The sequence below is a fragment of the Gallinula chloropus genome, assembly GCF_964237585.1.
Source record: "Gallinula chloropus genome assembly, chromosome: 1".
NCBI classification, from domain to species: domain Eukaryota; kingdom Metazoa; phylum Chordata; class Aves; order Gruiformes; family Rallidae; genus Gallinula; species Gallinula chloropus.
This window is the reverse complement of record NC_140085.1, coordinates 10,653,883-10,674,914: the sequence shown is the minus strand read 5'-3', so window position 1 is coordinate 10,674,914 and position 21,032 is coordinate 10,653,883. Positions and strand designations below refer to the sequence as shown.

The 21,032-nt window shown below is 36.1% G+C and overlaps 1 protein-coding gene across 1 annotated transcript in view; it reads right to left on the bottom strand.

The window, feature by feature from the left end:
- Window positions 1-21,032, bottom strand: part of PCLO (piccolo presynaptic cytomatrix protein) — a gene marked incomplete at both ends in the record, with an annotated part of 357,904 nt that overhangs the window by 99,961 nt on the left and 236,911 nt on the right. The window contains one exon of the mRNA XM_084279271.1: window positions 18,222-18,347. Coding sequence (XP_084135397.1) covers window positions 18,222-18,347 — 126 coding nt within the window. The remainder of the gene's footprint in view (window positions 1-18,221; window positions 18,348-21,032) is intronic.

Below are 21,032 nucleotides of genomic sequence, written 5' to 3'. Positions count from 1 at the left end.
TATGATACCACAATCCTTTACTGATAACTATATATCTAGATATATTATTCATAGCCCTGCAGGGAAAGCTATTTCTCCAGGGGAGAAGCCGCTGCTACCCCAAGGGTGACAACAGCCACAGGAAGGTCCTGCTTGCAGTTGATGACATGCAAAAGCAGGACTGAAGGCACTTTGGAGCTTCTCTGCTGAAATAATGGAGTGCACCAAAACTCACACAGAATAATACAGATGATAAGATCAGGTTTAAGACTTCTTGGGTGAAAGGAAAATGTTTTGGGCTTGATGAAACTGTGGATAGGTAGAAGCAGGGAAGGTGCTGCATGCCAATGGTGCAAGGCAAGCACCCAACTTGTTGCTTCTGCTGCTGCACAGCAATCAGTAACTGCTGCCTACAGAGAGAACCTCTTGTCCAGTAGGAACAGTAATAAACCTGTCTTTTTGACCCTCTCATAGTCTCAATTTAGCAACCACATGATCTCCCTCGAACAACCTCTGCTCATATTTCTTAAAACTTGTGTGCCTTAATTATACATCAAAACCATATTTAAACACCAAACTGCTACTGAATTTTCAGCACTGCATCATCATTTTAGCTTTGCTGGGTATTGCAATGGCCTGTTCTCATTCAAAAGCATGCCACAAGTGAGATATCAAACATTATTTTTAAACTGTCAAATTTAAGTATTAAACTGACATTTCAACTCTGTAGACTCAAGCTGAAATGAGTATTATGGATCAGCAAAGACAAAGGAGTCTGATCATTTCACTATTTAATCTTTAAAGATTACTTTAATTTCACCAAATCTACTGTATAGGTCAAAATCTTTTTTCCAGGACCGATATATTAAAATTGTTAGTGTCAAACAATGTAAGAGAGTAAAACAATCATCTCTGCTTCTTTACATCAAACCACTAAGTATTTTTTTCCCAGGCAAAAGGAGGAAAAGTAGGTCTTGCATTTAACTGAATTAAATTAATTTTCTTTCTTCTAGAGAAAGTTTAAGCAAAAGCATGCTCCCCTCAAAGCTGAGCAACTACATCTGTGAAATATTGTGAGAGATTTATGTAAAGTAGGTGTAAATAAGGTAAAAATACACAAAAGCAATACAGACACATGCATATATCTCTATATATGCATATATATACAGATACATGTTTATTGTTTCTGGGACATGCTCAATGGTTCAAACAGAGATACTCATGGTTTTTTACCTGTTTTGCTTTCTAAAATACATGAATCAGCTCATCACTAACAGCTTTTGCAGGAATAACAATTGTTTGCAGTATTGTTTATTAGGATAGTCATTGTATTATTGCCGATTGTGCAGTTCCATCTACTTTTTGCTAACATACTTCGTAAGTGTACACATGCTGATATAAACCCCATGGGCTAAAGCAATACTTTGTTGACATAGTCATGATTTCTACTAAGACAGATACTATGTCCGTGGGACTATAGCAGTAAATTTGGCTAAGGATAGTCTAGAATAATCTATTCTCACTTTGATAAAATAGCTAGTTAAATTTCAGCTTTAAACTCATCAGTGCACTTAGGTGCAATAATTTAGTTTCATGTATTACATGACTGAAATCAAGGAACTCATGTGATGACCCCAGTTCATAAATCTAAAGCCAGAAAACACAGAAATCCTTGTATTACCCATGGAGTTTAGCAAGTCTTTGCCTCTAAACAATGCATATTTCATCATGAGGTATATGATTAGCATACTGCATTAGAAATTCTTAGTGTGAATTATTGACAAATACAGGTAGCGAGCCCTAATAGATCCTGTGCGAAAACATTTCTGTAGAGTTTACCAGATTCGAAATTTGGGATGTGGGGCGTTGTCCATTAGGTGGCACCAAATTTTTCCATATGTAGGGAAAATGTAGGCAGCAGAAGAGTTTATCTGCTAGCAGCTCTCAGGTGCTCTTCTAGCCAGTCTCCTTTCAGAGACAGAGCCTCCAAGATGGCATTGCACCCAGTCAGTGTGCATGACTGACAGGTATTCGTCTCGATGGGGGAACATGTGCTTCAGCCAGGGTTTAACTAACCATTCCTCTGGTGTAAAGCTTTTTTTATTGTATCTATCAGTCTGTCTGCACCATACTCAACAAGGGTCACTGTGGCACTTGAAGATATTTTCAAATCTTTCTTTGGATCTTCACTCTTTCCTAAACAAGTGGGAAGTGTTTTTCTTGTCTGATGTTTCTCTACAGCTACTCTATCAGAAGAAAGCCCCTACTTTTCAACTCTTCTGTCAGCTTCCACTGTGTGAAATGCAGAGCTATTACTATCACTAAGATATGGTGATACCTCTAAGAATAGTACATGGTCTGTGAATAAGAAAGTGAAAGACTGTCTTTTCTTTCTTTAGTACTGAGACTAAAACTGTTTCTACTTCCCAATTAGCACTACTCATGAAAGTCCTTTCCCAGAATTTTACTTCCTTTTATCTTTTCTTTCACACACACCTCAGGAACTCTGAGTTCTCTCTAATCAGCTATTTAAGGCCAATTTGGAAAGTATAATCAGTAAACATAATACAAACCTTTGCTTTATTTAGTCATAACTCAATGCTTATTTCTAAATAGAAGTCCCAAAACTGTAGGAGCAGCAAATGCATGAATGACATAGATTGATTCTACTTCACCCACACTACGACAGAACTAATTCAGCAAGTTTGCTGCTCACAGTGATGCACATTGCCTGGAATGACTCATTTCCTTTTACTGTGTCATCTTAAAGGTTAATTTCATGGGGTTCTGTTCAGCACATTATCTAATAACTATGGAATAATCAAACCTTCCAGTCATGTTTGATGTGACTGGTCAGCACTGCTAAATGGCAGTGCCATTGCATTTGGGCAGGGAAGTATGTCTCATCTTTCCATGCAAACAGATTCCAGCAATGAATAGAAGTAGACAAGAGTTTTCACCACTTTGTTTTCCACACAGTTGTAGAAATCCTTTGCTCTAACACTAACCAGATCACCCTTTTTAACTCCTGTCTGCTCTTCTTTATCTTGTGCCTGCCATAACGTAGCTAGCCCACCAGCATAGGACTGCCCCGAGTTACTCTTCATTTGCAGTTTGGTCAAACTGCATATGAACAGTGTATAAGCTCAAGGCCTGGGCCAAGGCTACCTTGGTGCTTTTGTAGAAAACAGCAGCTGTTAGGAGGCTTCTCCTGGCATTGATGAGAAATGCTCAGAAGGAGGGATTACCTGAGACACCATGGTAGTTCTGACAACTGAACCCTCAGAGAACAGCCTGGCCTGTGTGCAGTTATCATACCCAACCATGCTTCCCTGGGTATCTTTAAAGGATATTCCAGGTATGCTTATTCCTGAGCTGAGCTGGTCTGGAAGGGGAAAGGAGCAGAAATGTAGCACATGGGCAAGTGAGAAGAATCCAAACCTCTTCCCCATATTCTTAAGTGACACTTTCTTTTTATAGATGTACTTCTCTGCCTCTATTCTATCCCTGCTGGCCTTTGAGGAATTAAAAAAAAAAAAAAAAAAAACAAACCAGAAAATCTTTTAGTCTTACACAGACTAAGGAACAACCATAGTACAAGCAGTACCACTGGACAGTCATACAGCTCTTCCTCATCAGGCAAATTATCTGTATCATTTTTAGGAATTCATCCCAAAGGAAAGGTTTCTTACAGTCACAACTGATAGGTCTATGCATAGCATTACATGGGTAGGTGGATAAAGCTAAGTTTAGATCAAAGAACATTATTATTAAATAAAATTATTAAAATTATTCTGTGGGATTCTTCGTGACATTCAGAAGTAGACCTAGAGGTGCAGACTCATTACTCTGCATCTTTGTTTATCATTAGCAAACTTCATCACTGACAATGCACAGTATTTTCTCTGTATTTCTTTAATATGAGAAGGCAGGCAGGTTTTTTCATCCCTTTTTCATGTGAGTTATTATTATTACTCAAATTGTTCCAAATCATTTTGAGACCTAAATGAAAATGTAGAGTCATTCTGCATGTTTTATTTGGACTGACACTGCCCAGAAGAAGAAGAATTAACATGTTATAAACACATGAATAATCTACTTTTTAATTGTTAAATATATTTCATAGAGTAATGAACTAATGAACAAAACCTTTTGTGAGAGTCAATATAAGACGCAAACTTTAAAGGAAATTCAGATGGAGTGAGCTTAATATATAATGGCTGGAATGTTTTACAATTTAATTGGAAATAATTTTTAAGAATGTTACTGTTTCATAACTGGGTGCTTTGGGGAATAACAGGAACGTGCAATAATGCTGGGAAAAAAAAGGTACAATAGCATCATCAATCAAGAAACCGAACTTCTGCAATTCCTATTCATGTCAGATGGGGAAGAAACTGCTCAGCACCTTTGACTCTTTGCCCTTTGCAACATAACATTGTTCAGATCTAGATAATTCAACTTAAAACATGTCAATTGGCAGTGTTTTGTTGGTTTTTCACGCAAGATGCATATTTAGAGAAAATAAGAATGTTATTGTTTCCAAGGGCATCCACTGGAAAGAACAGTAGACATATAACCTGTTCATGTTTTTAGCCAGCAATTAATTTACTGTACATCTAGTATCATCAAAATAACTGAACAATGGAATAAATAGCAGGAAATTTTGTGCAGATATACTGGGAAACATGCAAGAATTTTGGCCTTAACAATAAGATTTGAATGGTTTTTAATCTGTCAGCATAATCATACTTTCAATGAAATCTATGTTACCTTTTAGATTTTAAAAATACACTAGGTATCCTTTCATGCTACATCCCATGAAGGAATTAAAAATAGTTGGACTGTGTTCAAATTAATATTGTGCCATGGATAAACAATAGTGGATGCTAAATTCTGCACTAAGGGTTTTTAAATCCAAAGGTTTTCATGGTATTTACTGAGGACATGGCTGCAGAATTTTCCTCTCATCCACCTCAGTGCAAGTCTGAAATAAGTACAGCTACTCCCTAGTTATATCAGAATTAGGAGGCAGAAACATACTGCAGTTCTGTATAAATTATCTTTCTTTTTTTTCTGGAAGTAAAGAACTCCTCAAGTGAAAGAAAACAATCTTGCCCGTTTTTTTTCTCAATAGCAAAATCCCCCAAATATAGTTTTAAGACATGAATTATAGCACATGGCAGTCTCTCCCTATTCTGTTATTAGATTCTATCCCAGTGATATAAACTGTTTGCAAAGCAAGCAGAATTTGAATCGTTTTCGGTTCATCATATGAAATAACTTCTGGAATGTTTTTATACATAATGACTATTATAACATAATTTTTTTAGGGTTTTTCCTTTCAGTAGATTCCTAAAAAGACCATTGGTTTTGACAACTAATTTGCAATTTCATTGCAGCCATGTTGTTCGCGGGTTTTATTTGGCTTAAAACATTCATTAGTACTGAGAGGGTGGTCAGGCACGGGAACAGGCTCCCTAGGGAAGGGGTCACAGCACTGAGCTTGACTGAGTTCATGAAATGCCTGGATGATGCACTCAGTGACATGCTGTGACTTGGCTGGCCCTGTGTGGAGCCTGGAGTTGGACTTGATGATCCACATGGGTCCCTTCCAACTCAGGATATTCTTTTTTATGATTCTATTCTAAATACTGTGTACAACAAGAAACCTTCTCACAGGAATGTAACATACTAGTTAAAGGCAAGCTGACAGTCATTGAGGAACAAGTCAACATTTTCCTATTGAGTTTTTATTATTTGCTTTTATTTATTTATTGTCTATGTAGTTTATTAAGACTGGAATGGAATTCTACATATCACATTATTTCTAAAGTGTTCATAAAGACCACTAGTGTAACAAGATGACCCAGACTTTATCTTTCATCTCCAATTCTTGCTCCTGAGGCATTTAATCTTATGCACATATCATCATAATTAATTTAAAGAGGGCCTTCCTTTACTGAAAAACATACAACTGAGGATCTAGACACTGTAATTTTATGGCTCAGGTTGAACTGACCAGTATGTGCCTGTGGGGATCTGGCCTCATAACAGTTGCAAATTATGCATAAATGATGATGGGGCTAATTATTATTTAAAACTGATGCTTTAAAAATCCTTTTACGTGCAATAAAAATCAAGACAAAAAGGTAGAACTTTCTCAGAAAGTGCCTGACCTATCACACTAAATAACAGCTTAGGCTTTACCATTTGGAGACAGACCAGCTGCAAAATGGAAAGGAAGATCCAGCTCAAAATAACATGTTCCCAGGGGCCCATTTTTAGTGGATTTTAATAGTAAGCAGCTCCGTTTCAAACATATCTGTCCTCAGAAGCAGAAGTAACTGAGCAGCTGAACATCATCTGTGTTAGGAAAGGGCCAGAATCAAGGTTTCTTGTTCCCTTGGCATGTACTGAACCACTATGCTTTCACATAAGAGCAGTCAGGATCAGCTACACCAGATATGTGATGACTTGGAAATAATCTTAAAATCTACATGTTTCAAATGCAGTGTGAACCACCTCACATACTGTGTCCTTTCAGAGACATAAACAGAGCTCAGACCCTGGAGAACTTAGGTGCGATCTACCCACGTCTGCCAGACACCCAGATCAGTAGTCTGAAATCTTTTTCTTCAGGTTTTTTACATTTTTTATTCTAGTTTGCTTCTGCTGCTACACCCGACAAAAGGAAATGTCAGTACACACTGACCTAAAAATGCTCATTCTACCATGTGATGTTCAAGAAATCTGATCTCCAATATCCAAAGTATTCTTACCACTGCATTACTGGGTTGAATATAACTGTCTGCAAAGCCTTGTATTTTGTAATTGGTTAGTACTCTTCCCCACACCAATACAAATCAAGACAAATTATATTTTTCTGGAAATGATAAGATTTATGTACCTAACAAAAAGAGTTAACTAGAACATATTAATGTACCTACAGGGTTATTTCATAAGTTTTCAAACAGAGCGTAAAACCCAAAGATCTTAATAGAATTCTGAATGCTACAGTATTTGGAGAGATATGAAACATGTTTTTGTCCATTTTGGCTTTGAGACACTCCCATTGCAAACAAGGAGAAATAATACAGATTTCAGTGAGTTCTGGCTCAAACATTTTAGGATCTGTACAGGAAAAAGCATAGTATATATATCTATATATATATCATATTCTTCAGGCAACACTTCAGGCAACAAATGCTTTTTTAATTAGGAACAGTTCAAAGTTGGAAAATGTCTGTTCTCATGTGCTTGCACCAATGTTTTTTGTTTTTGTTTTTTTTTTTTAAATCCAGGATACGTTTCTACTCATTAATAGTGGGATTTTTCTAAAGTCTATTGTTGGGGGTTTTTTGGGTTGTTTGATGGGGGTTTTTTTTTATTAATTATGGAACAAAAATAGGATTTGATACTCAATTTCTACTACATAAAATGATTTTAAACTTTACTAATAATTTACATAATTTGCAATTTAATATCTTCAATTTCAGTACATTTTAAGTTGTATTATTACAAGTATAATTTAAATGGGTTTTTATTCACCCTTTACATATAGAAATGCGAAGTTAAAACTATATAATTTTATATGGTAATTCTCAAATATATACTCCAGTAAAAAAGATAAATCTGGATAAATAATTTTTAATCAACATTTGCTCTGTTTTCTGTCAAATGATATAATCACCTGCTCCTTTCGTTCTCAAAGAAACCTGAAGATTGCCATACAAGATTTTCTCAGCCATATATTATTGAGGATCCAATTACATTTTGGGAAAGAATATGCTTCAAGAAATTTGAAATAAAGTCTTAATGCAGTTTTTTGAGAGTGCTCATAGGATGTTTCTTTCCTTAAGATGACTTCTAAAATTTTCTTTATCAATTTGCATAATATTTCTAAGTCGTAATGTGCTATATTGCAAAACTGATTGCAGAAAATTACTCTTTTGTTCTTCAAATTCATTTACTCTTTCAATTGAGTAAGAAAATCATTGTAAGATCAGATTAGGTCAGAGTACAGTACAGCCCAGTTCAGCATCTCCTCTGGAAACAGAAGGACCTTGGGAAATTCTTGAATAACTTGATCACACAATTATTGTTTTTTCCCCAGTACTTCCAGAGGTTGGTTGATTTAATTTAATTAACTTAGGAAAGACATTGTTTTTTTTCACCCTCTGCATTACCTGGCATTTATAGAAAACACAGGCTTCATCTGTGTTGCCATGTCACTTTTAAGAACACTGAAGAGAAGCTCTGTGACCATTAATTCCAAATTTATGTTCAACCCTTATAAATTACTCCAAGCAAAGTCCATCTAAAGGACAGATTATGTTCTACTCTGAGACAATCTACTTTCTGCAGTCCTTTTTTTTCACTGTAAGTTGTTAATTGTTAATAAGGTTCCTTATAGTCTTGAAGAATCAAGTGTGCATACATCTATCTAGGGAATACTTTGGAAAAAAACCCCAATCAGTTAAAGAAAGTCATTGACAGGAAAATGTGCTGTTTGTAAGCCTCTTTACTTCTGGGAAGAGTGTCTTGCAAATCGCTAACACTGCCTCTGAGATATTTAGCAATAGTGACTATTTGGTCACCCAACTTGCTGCAGAACAAACCCTGACTGTGGACACTTCAGGTCAGGCATCAAATCTTTGCTATAATTTACATTAAGACAGCACTCTAGGATAGAGTGGCAGGGCTGGCCTGATATTCCCAGAAATCCAGATTTCAGGAATGGTATTGAAGGATAAAATTGCTATGTGTGGATGCAAAATGTTTTAATGTAATTTTTGGAATCCAAGCGCAGAGGAAATTTTCCATCACAACATTTAACATGTACTTCAAGATGCCCCTCGCTTTGCTGTCACTGGACTTTTTCCCACTAAAATCACATCAAGCTGCTAGTATGAAAATTTCAGCACACAATAGACTGTACCACTGGAAACAGAATTATGGTATTTTTAGCTTCCCAGTTCACTGTGAAGTCAATACCAAAAAACACTGCTCCAGGAATACCAAAAAAAACCCTTTTTTCATGTCTTAGTAAGATTTTTCTTTTCAGAATGCCCCTATATGTGAGCCTACCAAGATACTGTTCATTAAAATAAAAAAAGAAAAAAATCTTGGTTTTGTTTTCTTAGGTATGCTCCAGAATGCCTAATACAGGCACTTTGCATCTGAATTTTAGGTTTTTAGTGACCCAGTTCACCTAAAATAAACATCTAAACTCCCTATACAGTCAACGGAGACATGAGAGTGCTTTTGATGACTTTTGATGACTTTGAAGACAAACCGGCTCTAACTTAGGTACCAAAGGATTTAAGTTTTTCTGGCTTCTTTGTAAACCCACTACATGGAAGCTTGTCCTTGAAGACAGAAGACAAGAAGCAGAGCAATACAGGCATGATTTTTTGATGCTCCAATTCAACTCCCTTTTAGCACCCACAGCCAACAGCTGCTATGCAAAGGGGCACACACAATTTCTGCGTATCTTCCTGCTTTTCTTTTTTGCTTGTGGATCAGGTATATCATGTTCTGGAGACTGTATCTCCTAGCCTATCTCTTACAACCTATCTCTTTGTTTTATGCCATCTTAGGACCAGTAACTAAACCCATGGGTACAGGTGAGATTTACCCACAGAGCTGGCACTCTATGAACCTTAACAGTACTCACAGTGTCAGAACATAGCAAGAAGTATATTCTGGAAGAGTAAGAGGGGACAACTGGGACCGCATGGATGGGTGGTAGCTGTCACTATCAGAGGCAGGAAGTCAAAGCACTCATGATGTGCATGATCCCAGCAGAGAGCAAAGAGCTGTATGGTCCTAGTGGGAGCTGAGAGGGAAGCTTTGTGGGGAGCCTGATGATAACCCTGTCTACTGATGTTCTGCTGTGCTCCAAGAAACCGGGCTCTGGGCACATTCTCTGGAAGTATTGAGGACTTTTTCCAAGAAGTACCTTGATATTCTTACTAACAGGAACAATCCCTCAAGTTCTTGAATAATAACAGCTATCAAAAGCAGTGTGTCTGTAATTCCTAATTGTATAGTTCCTCATAAGTACTTTAAAATAGCTAGTAGTGCTTTTTGATATGATCTTAGTGGAATGCTACTGCAAGCTAGTTGTACCACTCATGACATTTTTACCAGGGAGCTTCCACAATTTTTATTACAAAACATTTGATGAATGCTTCTGGTCTGATGTGTGATTGTTCTTCACTTCATTATCACTGGAATGTTTAGTGACTTTATTCACATCTACTCTGTTTGAAGCATTGAGGTTGTTTTGCTTCTCCACATAAATTAGACTTACCCATTTAAGAATAACCAGAAGCTCCCTAAAGAGATATTTTGATGAAATTATTTATTTCTTATTAAGAATCCAATTTCATGGTAAAATTTGTATGACAGGGCTTCTCCAGCAAATTGATTTTCAGTAATAATTAGTTGTTCAAGGCATTTTCAGAGTTCATAAGGAAGGTATAATCTATACTAGGTTATGTGGCAGATAGCAAGGCTAAATTCAGGAGTGAAAAATAAGTAACGTGTTATGCAAGAGGCCAGACCTCTATTGGTCCCAATATATCTTTATTTAATGCTTCTTTCTCCTAGATTTAAAAAAAAAAAAAGCCCACAAGTTTTTCCTGATCTTCTGCTTTAGATTACATTAAAGCTTGAAAGCTCTGTTTATACAGCTGCACAGCTACTTCCTAGATCCAAGGTATCTCTAATAACTGTTTTCATTGTTGATTTTCATCACAGGGAAACTAAATACAGAGCAATTACAATCCTAGGCAGAAAGATTAGAAACTCATATTACCTATTTTATCTCATTGAGACAAATATTTTAGGTATACAGTAAGTTTTCTAATGAAGTAGCCTTGCCAATCCCAGTTGCATCATTCTGACACCATAAAATTAAACTAATTCTCTGTAAACAAGATGCCCTATCTTGTGAAGCAGGGATTAATATTGTTTTCTAAGTGTGTCTCAACTACCACAAGACAAGTTTAGTAAATGAAGTTGTGGACAGTGTTACAGTAACCAACTCTCACAGATTTCCACTTCAAACATTCGTGGCACAAGTTTTTCTTCTGCCATTAACTTCTGTAAGCCCCACACAGGTGCAGATACAATTCTCTTTCCTTTTGGTGACTTTTATTTCCTTCTCATATCTTAGCAAATGGCCAAAGAAAACTCTCAGCACAACCCAACTCATACCACATTAATTATAGAATCAAGAGCGCTGGCACTGGGATTGTACATCAAATGGCTGAACCAGTGTGAGAAAGCTTTACTCATTCTTTTCTTCACTCTAAAAAATACAAGATCAATTGCAACTTTTAAGTGACATGCTTTGTTGGGGTGTCCTTTCTTGTAACTTTATTTTCAGAATAGACTTTCCCTTTAAAAAAAAAAAAATCTAAATATTTAAAGGCATTTTCTTATATGCTGAATGCCCACTACCACACTTAGCAAGAACAAGGGTGCAAAGCTGAAAGAAGTACAAGGTAGAACAAAATACATCAAAGACACAAGAACAGCTATGCAAGTGATGATTTACAGCTGATAGGGGCATTTAGGGGGTTGTTTAGATTAAGTCTTTTCTAAAGAGCTTTAGGGCAAAGCTTTCAAGCAAGCAACAGCACTGACTTATTTTGTGCACGTTTCCTTTGATAAAGTCAGTTTCTGCTGGTACAGATAAACCTGAGCCTGTAGCCCAGGGATATGTTGAGAGCAACTCTCCTCTCTTCTAACCCCACAGAATAAGTATGGACAGCACAATAAATCACCCTCGACTAATGCTCAGACAACAGGGTGAAGCTAATTCTTTGTTTTCTCCAATGCAGTAATAAATTAAAGCAGTCAAAATGGAAAATGGAAGTGCAGGATGGGAAGACTATTTCTGTTCACTTAAAAACTGATCCAAAGTTTTTTGAGCATTTTTCCTTCCCTTCCTGCATTGCTTTTAATTTCTTTTCATCATTTTCCAGCTTCATCATGCGATCTACTTTCTGCCAGAAGTATAATTATCTGCGGGATTCAAGAAGGGGTGCTGGCTCTTCACTAGTCCTAGCTTCCTGGGGACTGGAAAATCTCTTTTCACTGTGATGCCCTGATCAATGTTCCTAATTTTAGTTGGCTAAACAGCAAGCAGCACTCATTACAGTCTTCTAAAACTCAGGAAGATCTAGTGCCTATTGCACTCCCCACTGTTAAATAACCAAGATCAGTCAGTGTTACACTTGAGCTCATGTATAACTCAGGGATAAAAGGGAAGTATGGTAAGAGGAGATAGTGACCCACACCTTTTTTCTGTTTTTCCGACTATTTAGGACATGGTATTTTCAACTATCCATGACCATTACAGCCACACTGCATTTTCCAAGCAACATCCAAAGCATGTATATATGACAAAAGATAGTTTTGATAAGATGGACAGCTCTTACATTATTCAGACCTTCTGAAACTGAGCCTGGACTTGTTATTCAGCACTTGGTGCTATACAGACTAGTCCAAAGATATTTCAAGCAAGTTGTAGAAAAATTATTCTTAACACTTCCTTTATAATATTTTCATAGTCTGGTAAATAATACAGTTGCATGTTCAACTGATCTTCTGAGTGGACTTAAAATAAGTCATGTGTTTCCAGTGCTAGTAAACAATACACTTTAAGATGATGAAGACTTTAAAACTTGAAAAGTTATGACTGAAAACTCATGATCTGAAAAAACATGAAGGGAACATCCCTGGAGCATAACTGGGGTGAAAAAACTTCTGGAAGCTGGCTAGTTAGCACTTTTACCTGAAGGAGTGAGAAAGCTACTTGTATTCAAAGATATTATTGCGCAGAACCTAGGAAATACTTTTTAGATTAAACAGTGATGTTAATTTTCTAAGAGCCTCTATCCAACATTTCTTATGTCCAGATTTTTCTTACTTATACTATAGCATTGTAGGTAGTATAAATGCTCCATATTTTTCTCTAGGTAACACACACTTCACTAGGTAGGTAGGATTGCTCAGACACAATGAACCTGCTGGCTGTCTTCCAGCTTTTACTGGCAGGCTTACTTAGACTCAAACATTGCTATCTAGGGCTCTCATATTGCTAAGTCTGTCATATTTCAGTCACGTTTCTGGGTGGTGAAATCATTCTTGATTTTCTGGTAGTAGATTTTCACCCAATACGGCAACTTCCCTCTTTACCATCATATATGCCTCTTTATAGCTTTACCACTGCCTGTTCTAGAAATAACAGAGAGATGTAGTAATGACACTTGGACCCATATAGATGAGAGTGCCAATGAGCTCTTCCTTTTTCTTCTCTCTCTTCAAATAAATCTCTCAGGATACACTCATCTATTGTGAAGCCTGAGGCTATGGGATGCTTGAATTGGGCTAGGTCAGAAGCCACAGTCTACACCATGGGCTGCAGAACATTCTGCTTAAGGCAGACTTCTGACAGAACTTCCTGGGTTTGTCTTCCTCTTCAGAGAACTGAAGATGGGGAGCTTGGCTGCTCTCCAAAGTCCACAAAGTTCCACAATGTTGGTGTGAGACGCAGCTGAAGGAGGGAGTCTTACAGCAGTAGGATGGCCCTGTTTTGGCTAGAGACTGCATAATAAAGAGACAGTTTCTAGACAGAATTTTGAAAGCCATGATGCCTGAAGTGAGACATTTTGCTTCATTAACTGCAAAATTAACATTAAACTTGACATGACTAAATATGCTAATGAACAAAAAGAAGTATATGCTAAACATATATGTCTAGTACTCAACTCTCCACACAAATCATGTTAAACGTCACCCCTGAAAGGGAATAACTAAGATTAGGGTATAAAGGGTATTGATTATCCAGTTACCCAGGATGGGGAAGAGAAGAAAATTAAAGACCCCGAAGAGGTACTTGATGGGTTGTGTTCTTTCTCTTCCACCCAAGACAGGGAAAGCTTTTTGGTAAGCAATTACAATTTCTTCCTTTCTGGTGAGAACAACTGGGATAGTATTTTGTTAGCTTTTTATTTATAATCTTAGTCATATATTGCAGTAAGTGCATTTATCAACAGCAATCTTGAACTTATATCAGTCACTTTAACAAACTTCCTATTAGTTTCAACTTTTCAAAACTGCCTCACTGAAAGTCCTTCAGGGGTTCTGACAGGCAAACACTGACTCTGATATATGGCTATACAAAACTTTACACATAAACTGTTGACCAAATCTGGGTTTAAGACCAAGTCACACCTCGGCTCCTCTCTGAGGAGTTAAGAAAGCAAGGGAGTCCTTTCTGAACTTTGAGATGTAGTGTTTCGAGCAGCAATGTTTCTTGCATCCTAAGGGTACAAATTATTAACCTAGATCAAAGCAAATGTGTAGGGTTTGGATCGAGGGGCAGGGCACTGTTAACTATAACAGAATGCTCAAATGGCAGTGCATTTTCTCTTCTCAGAACTATTTAACAGATTTAAGAAGTGGCATTTTCTGTAAATGCATCGGGTAGTTTTTCTTATAATATTGGACCAGCTTCTGAATGGGGAAGCTTAAATTATCTGTATGATGAATATTTTTATTAAATTATAAAATGAAAAATTCAGCCGAATTCAATTGAATAGTGTATCTCTTTGCCTGCATGGATTGTTTATACATTAAAATTTTACAGTGAGGGTCTGTGACTCATAAGGTAGGTGGCATCCTTCCATGTTATGGTAGAAATGTTATTTTTTTGTTGTATTTTCTAAAAAATAGAAACTGGGAGCGCTCTTTCAGTATTTTTGATAAGAAGAGGGGGTTTTTCTTCACTATGTATGATTGTTCTATTTTTAAGTTTTGGAAGGCATTCTTTAAATGAGACGTACATATCAAACTAAACACGCACCCATACAGCCTTGGACATGTTAATAAAAATCCGATCAGTGTCATGGTTGTTGTTGAATGGAGTGTCAACAAAGGTAGTAAGATCACCAAAAATCAAGTTCACTGTCACCTTTTAGACCATGCAAGTTCCCCAGAATTGCCAGGATATTGGAAAGTCAGGGAATCTCTTCATCTTGGTGAAGGTCAAGTGGCTTAAGTTGTATGCAGGGCTGATTGAAAATGTGGAACAAAAAGACAACCATGGCTCACCAGTTCCCAGACTCTCCAGTCAGCCTGTTGAAATGGTCCAATAAGGAAACTTGAATGCTGAGACCATCCAGAAAAGTTGTAACACTTGGTGGCACACATTAATATTTGATTTCTGCTCTGCTCTAGGTTCTTCTGTTTCTGTAAAATGCTGGCAGAAATGCCATTCACCCAGTAGATTTACCAGGTGGAATATAACTGAACTGTTTCTGTCAACACGAGAGGGAGCACAGACACATCTATCAAATTGACACAGTCCCTGCACTTGATGAGCTCAGTGGAATGAGTCTTCCACCTCCAGTTTTTGTAAAGCCAATGAATGATGAATCAAGAGATATTTTTGACATCTGAAAGCAATTTGAGGTGAGAGAACCAAGATGACTGGTATTTGCCAGTCAGAACTATAAATACAATTTTTAGCACTAAGACTCCTCCAAAGCTATTTAAATAGCTTAAAAATTTATGGATTGCTATTCCCTAAGGAAAGGAATGCTATCTGTATTTTAAAGTGTGTCATTCATAGGTGCAGTCATGCAGACAGCAGGTAGGACCTTGGTTTCCTTCATAACCACAGTAAATCTATCCTGTTCCTTATGTTATTGAATAGAATATTCTGACCTGGCCCAGTGTTTTCTGGTTTTACAATTAGAGGAATTAATTTGGTCGATTTTTTTTTTCTCAGTGAATCATGTTCTTAGAAAGGCTAATGAGTCAAGATATTAGCTTGTAATCATTTACTTGATGACTAGGTATATATTCTACCTTGAAGTCACAGAGGATTTCAGCAGAAAAAGTGACTCATGGTTTCTATACAAATTACTAATAAGTAATGTAATTTACACATAATGACATATAAAATTTTCCATATGTGTTTTGAGACACAGAAAATAACTTGAAAAAGGAATGTAGGCTAACCTCTATTTTCAGACACAAGAATATCAGCAATATTGGTAACATTAGCAGTTTGGCTGTAGGGTTTAAAAGTACATTGGACATATTTCCACTAAAACAAAAACACCCAATAGTGAAGCAGACAAATATTCTTTTTTGATCTATGATAGCCATCACATAAAAAGTAAACTAGAAATAAAGGTAAGATTTAAAGGTAAATGACAGTAAAGGAAAGTGTTTGACTTGTATGCTGTATTAATGGTATGTTCTGCAGAAATCATTACTTCTCTCTGACAGGACATATAACGCGTCAATAGTAAAACACATTCTGGGACATAGTGTGGACAAATTCTACAGATTAAGTACAGTGGTTTTGATAGAGTTGATTTATGCCAACATACCCAAGTCTTGGATCCTTTTATAAAGGTCAGATCAGAAACATGACTGATCGTATGATGGGAGACTCAAAGAAAGGAATAAATATTTTACTGTCATATTCATCTTTCTATATAACACGAATAACCCTTCAAACTGCATTATGTGAAAAGACAGAAAGGCAAACTGACGCCTATGAACTTCTCCAGTTATTGTAAGTCCAAGATGTTTTTGATCACTGCTAAAATATACCTATACGGTGAGTGAATAACTTCTTTAAACCTCAATTTCCAGCAAAGTTCCTAACAAAAGAAATCAAAAGACTGGAGATAATTTCAAGCAGTAACTGCTCATCCTCTTTCTTAAAATGTCCAGTAGTAGGGAAATGTAATAACCACATTCTCCTTTTTACCTGCTTGGTACGGAAACAATATGTGCATCATCTAGCACATTATGAAAAACATATTCTTTTATATGGAGGGAGCCAAAACACACACTTGCTTCAAAATACATTAAATGAACGTCAATTCTTTCATCATTCATGTGCCATAAATAACACTATCATTTGATGAATGAGATATAACCCATTAAATATAAATAGCAGAATCAACTTTATAGGGGAAAAGGAAGATATTTTTGCTTATACATCATTTCATTGACATCAGTGGATGTGCACCTTTAGTATCTCTATCTTTAAAATATTTGGCAGAAGGGTGAGGGGATGTATTATACTGTTTTTAATACCCACAACATATTTAAACTATTATTTGTGAATACATTCTTTAAACAATTAACTCAGCTTTTCTATCTGCAAAGTAATTTTAATTGTTGCATATTTATTATTCAGATAACTGAACTATTATTTCTGCTTATTTTCTTTCTTTTATCATTTCCTCCTTCCCCCCAGATAACTGTCTTTATTAAATAAATAAAAATAATTAGTTGCATGAATTAGAAACAAATTTATTACATTTTTGTCCATGGTAAACTGACATTTCAGGTGCATATAGATATTCATATGAAAATAGGAACTAGAAAACAGTTGTATGGATCATCAATGTGATCACAGATAGAAACAAATTATTGGTTTTATTTATTATTTATAAGGAATTATCGCATTTGTAATAAACTTAGAAATTTTTATAACTAAGTTGAATTCTTTTGACCTGGTTTTTAGTTGCCTAAAGGAATACGTGTAGTCTAAGGCTTTCTTTTTAAGGTTATTTAAATGAGGAAGACACTCTCAGTTCTTGAAATGGAGGTCTATGGAGGATGAAATAATTGGCCATATGTATATGATTCTTTATCTCTCTTGCCTGTTGATCCAGGTTGGATGACTATCTTAAACTGGAAAACTGACTTTACATCAGATCATTCATGTCCGACTTCAGGGAATTCCAAAAAATGTTAGTGCGTGTAACTGAGAACTGGATCTGTGATCTATATTACCTGTGCACCTACGAAATGTAAGTAATCCCAAACACAGATAGCCAGATTATCAAATCAGGTTAAAGTTCTTCAAAATAGCACGTCCATGACATATGTTGGTTACATTCATGCATCATATATACCCCCCAGTACAGACAGCATATTGGCATATATTACTGAAGAGATACCATAATATTGCTTATCATGGCAATTTTCTTTGGCTATAGAAGACATGAAATGACCTTGTACCATACTTTTCTCCTTTAAGACTCATGGAGGTTTAGAGGGACTCTCAGGTGGCCCTCATTCCTAGCATAAGATGCCGTCTCTTGTGCATCAGGAAATGTAATTTCTAAAGTAATTCTAACAAGCTCTCAACTCTCCCATGGTTCCACTTATTGATAATGCATTTATCTTACCTTCTATCAGCTTCCCTGACTGCTCTGCATTGCCCCCAGGCAAGATCTTGGCAATGTAAGCTCCAGTTTCCCCACTGCTTCCTGGAATTTCTTTCCCACCTACAACTCGGATTCCCAATCCATTGCCTGTGATCAAAAGAAAGAGAAAATTTTAAACAAGGATGAAGCAATGAATAATTCGTGGGAAATAAAGGAAGAGAACAACTCATCAGAGGTTACTGAAGATAACAGAAGAATATCCTGCAGAATATACCAAAGAGGAACGTCTGCCTATGGTTGGAAGATTAAGGTTAACTGCAGTCCCATCTGCCACTCTCTCAAAGACTTAATTTTGGGTAGAAGCACTTTGGAGAAGGAAAAGATCTCCTTGAGTAACAATTGTATGAATGGAATAATACAAAAAACTTATTCACTAAAAATTATGTTAAAGACAATTCTGCCTTGTTCTGACAGCCTTTGACTGCAAATTGACAAATTCCATTGCAAACATTTCCAGCAAACCATAATTTGCTGTATTAATTAAAGTGCATTAAATTTACAGAAATCCAAGTGAAGTGTGTATTTAAAGGACAGCTTTATCATATGTCTAAAACATATGTGCTATTTAGCTGAAAAATTATAGTATCTGAGCATTTAGAATCACATAAATATGAAGATTGAAGTAATTGTGCTCCAGCAGCAAAGCATGGCCATTTAAACAAACCTACACTTGGCAGATGCTATTATTTTTCTTAAATATTTGCTTTTAATTGACAGGATTTACATACTATCAAAAAGGAAAAAGCCTACTATAGGTCTGTGTAAAGCATCGTGTTTTCTCCCTTTTAAAAAAATTACAAAGATGTAAACATTTTCATCACTGATTATTTTGGTTGGAGAGAAGCAGATCACTAATCTCCCTTATGTACAGAACAATGAGAATGAAAACAAAAACATTAAAAAAACTCTCACAAAGCTAATCTTATTTATTGCCAATTTTTCATGCTATCTTGCTTTTTAAAAAAAATACTCCCCATACAATAAAAATAAATTTCTTCTTTTAAGAAAAAAAAAATTGTACAAGATGATTCACACTTTGATCTGGCAATGTAAAGGCTGATTTTCCCACCTTTATTGTAACGGCTAAATAATTAATTTTCAATTTATTAATTTAATAAGCCAAACCTGCTGAGTGATTAGGCTGATCAGCTATAGGAAGCTCACCACACAATCTCTTTGCAAAGCTTTATCTTTTAAGATAAAGGTTTTTCCTCATAATGCTATTAGTGTTTGACAAATCAGCCCTGAGTTTGTTTCAGAAGCAAGATAGCCAGATAGCAAGATAGTTTCTGAAAAAGAGTTCCCATCAGTTTTTCTATCCCAGTTTAACTAAATCCTTTGCACTTCAGCTTTCCTCATAATTGCATATTAGACATTTTCCAAACAAGTAATTTCTCTTCCTTTCAAAGATGACTGGTGTTCAGATCCATACATGGATCCTGTACCACACCATATAAAGGTAAGCAAGCCAGAGTAGACTCAGGATGTAACAGGTTTAGCAGGAATTACTTAAAACAGAAAGAGCTCATCTCACCACTGCAAACTTAGACCAAAATTCCATGGAGTACCAATAAAACAGGTAGGTGAGATCAAACAACGGTAATCAATGGCAAGAAATTAAAAGGAAAGACATAAGTATTGTCCTTACAGCTATAACATAGCAATTAGTGTACATGAGTATATTTAATGCACTGAGATGAACGCACAGTTGCATAAATCAAGCAACATGCATTGATGGAGCATGCAAGAATTTGAACCACACAACTAGTGGTGCAGGCTGGTGGCACCACAGATGATGGGTACAGGTAAGTCTTGGGAAGATGTTATAGTCCCATTAGTTCTGTATTTTGTGACCTAACATAACACAGTTTGGGTAGGGATTCTGTGCTGGAATGACAACTGGTAATGTGCATCAGTATACTGAACTTTTCGTGAATGATTTCAGCATGGGCTGATGGCGAAGGATATATTTCAGGCGTGTTGTGGGAAAAAGCCATGGTATGTTTGAGGACTAATTGTATGAGAAATGGTATGCTACACCTTCAGTTTTTACAAAGGATGATCAAGAGTCTTTGCAGACTAGATCTTGTACCATTTTTCCAACACAGTGTGTAACAGAAGAAATTGATTTGGTATGGTTCTACTGGGAGTAGAGGTAGGAGCTTTGTATGTGTGTTGAACACAACTCACCTCTAGATTATATCAAAGTTTCAGATAAAGTTTAGATCTATCATAAAAACCCATTTCAGAGTCTCTATTTCTGTTTCACCTATGTGGTGATATTCAGTCTTCATACTTTCAGAACAGATAAGGTAATATGTAAAATCAACCCTATGACAACACAAACAATAATTCTGTAAGTTACAACTTTACAACTGTATAAAGATTTGACATGGCATGAATATCCTCAAATTTATCTTGGGTTTGTTGTTGGTTGGTTTGGTTTCTTTTTGGTCCAGTGCAACTTTACCAGTTCCAAAACCAACTATGAAAATCTATGCAGGCATGTCTTCAGTAGGAGTTCTGAAAACTCAAGATGATAGCAGGGAATTTGCTAGTAAGCTCCTTGAAATTTTTGCTAAAAAAAAAAAATTAGACAATTTGGCCCCTCTCTAAATGTTTGTTTTGGGGTTTTTTTGCAATTTGAAGACCTAGTGTCTTTATGAAATCAGCTTCTTGTAAAAGTTTCATCTAGAAATGTAAATAATGCAAATATAATGCAAAAGAATGTAATAATGAAAAATAATGTAAATCTTTTATTGTCTTTTTTTG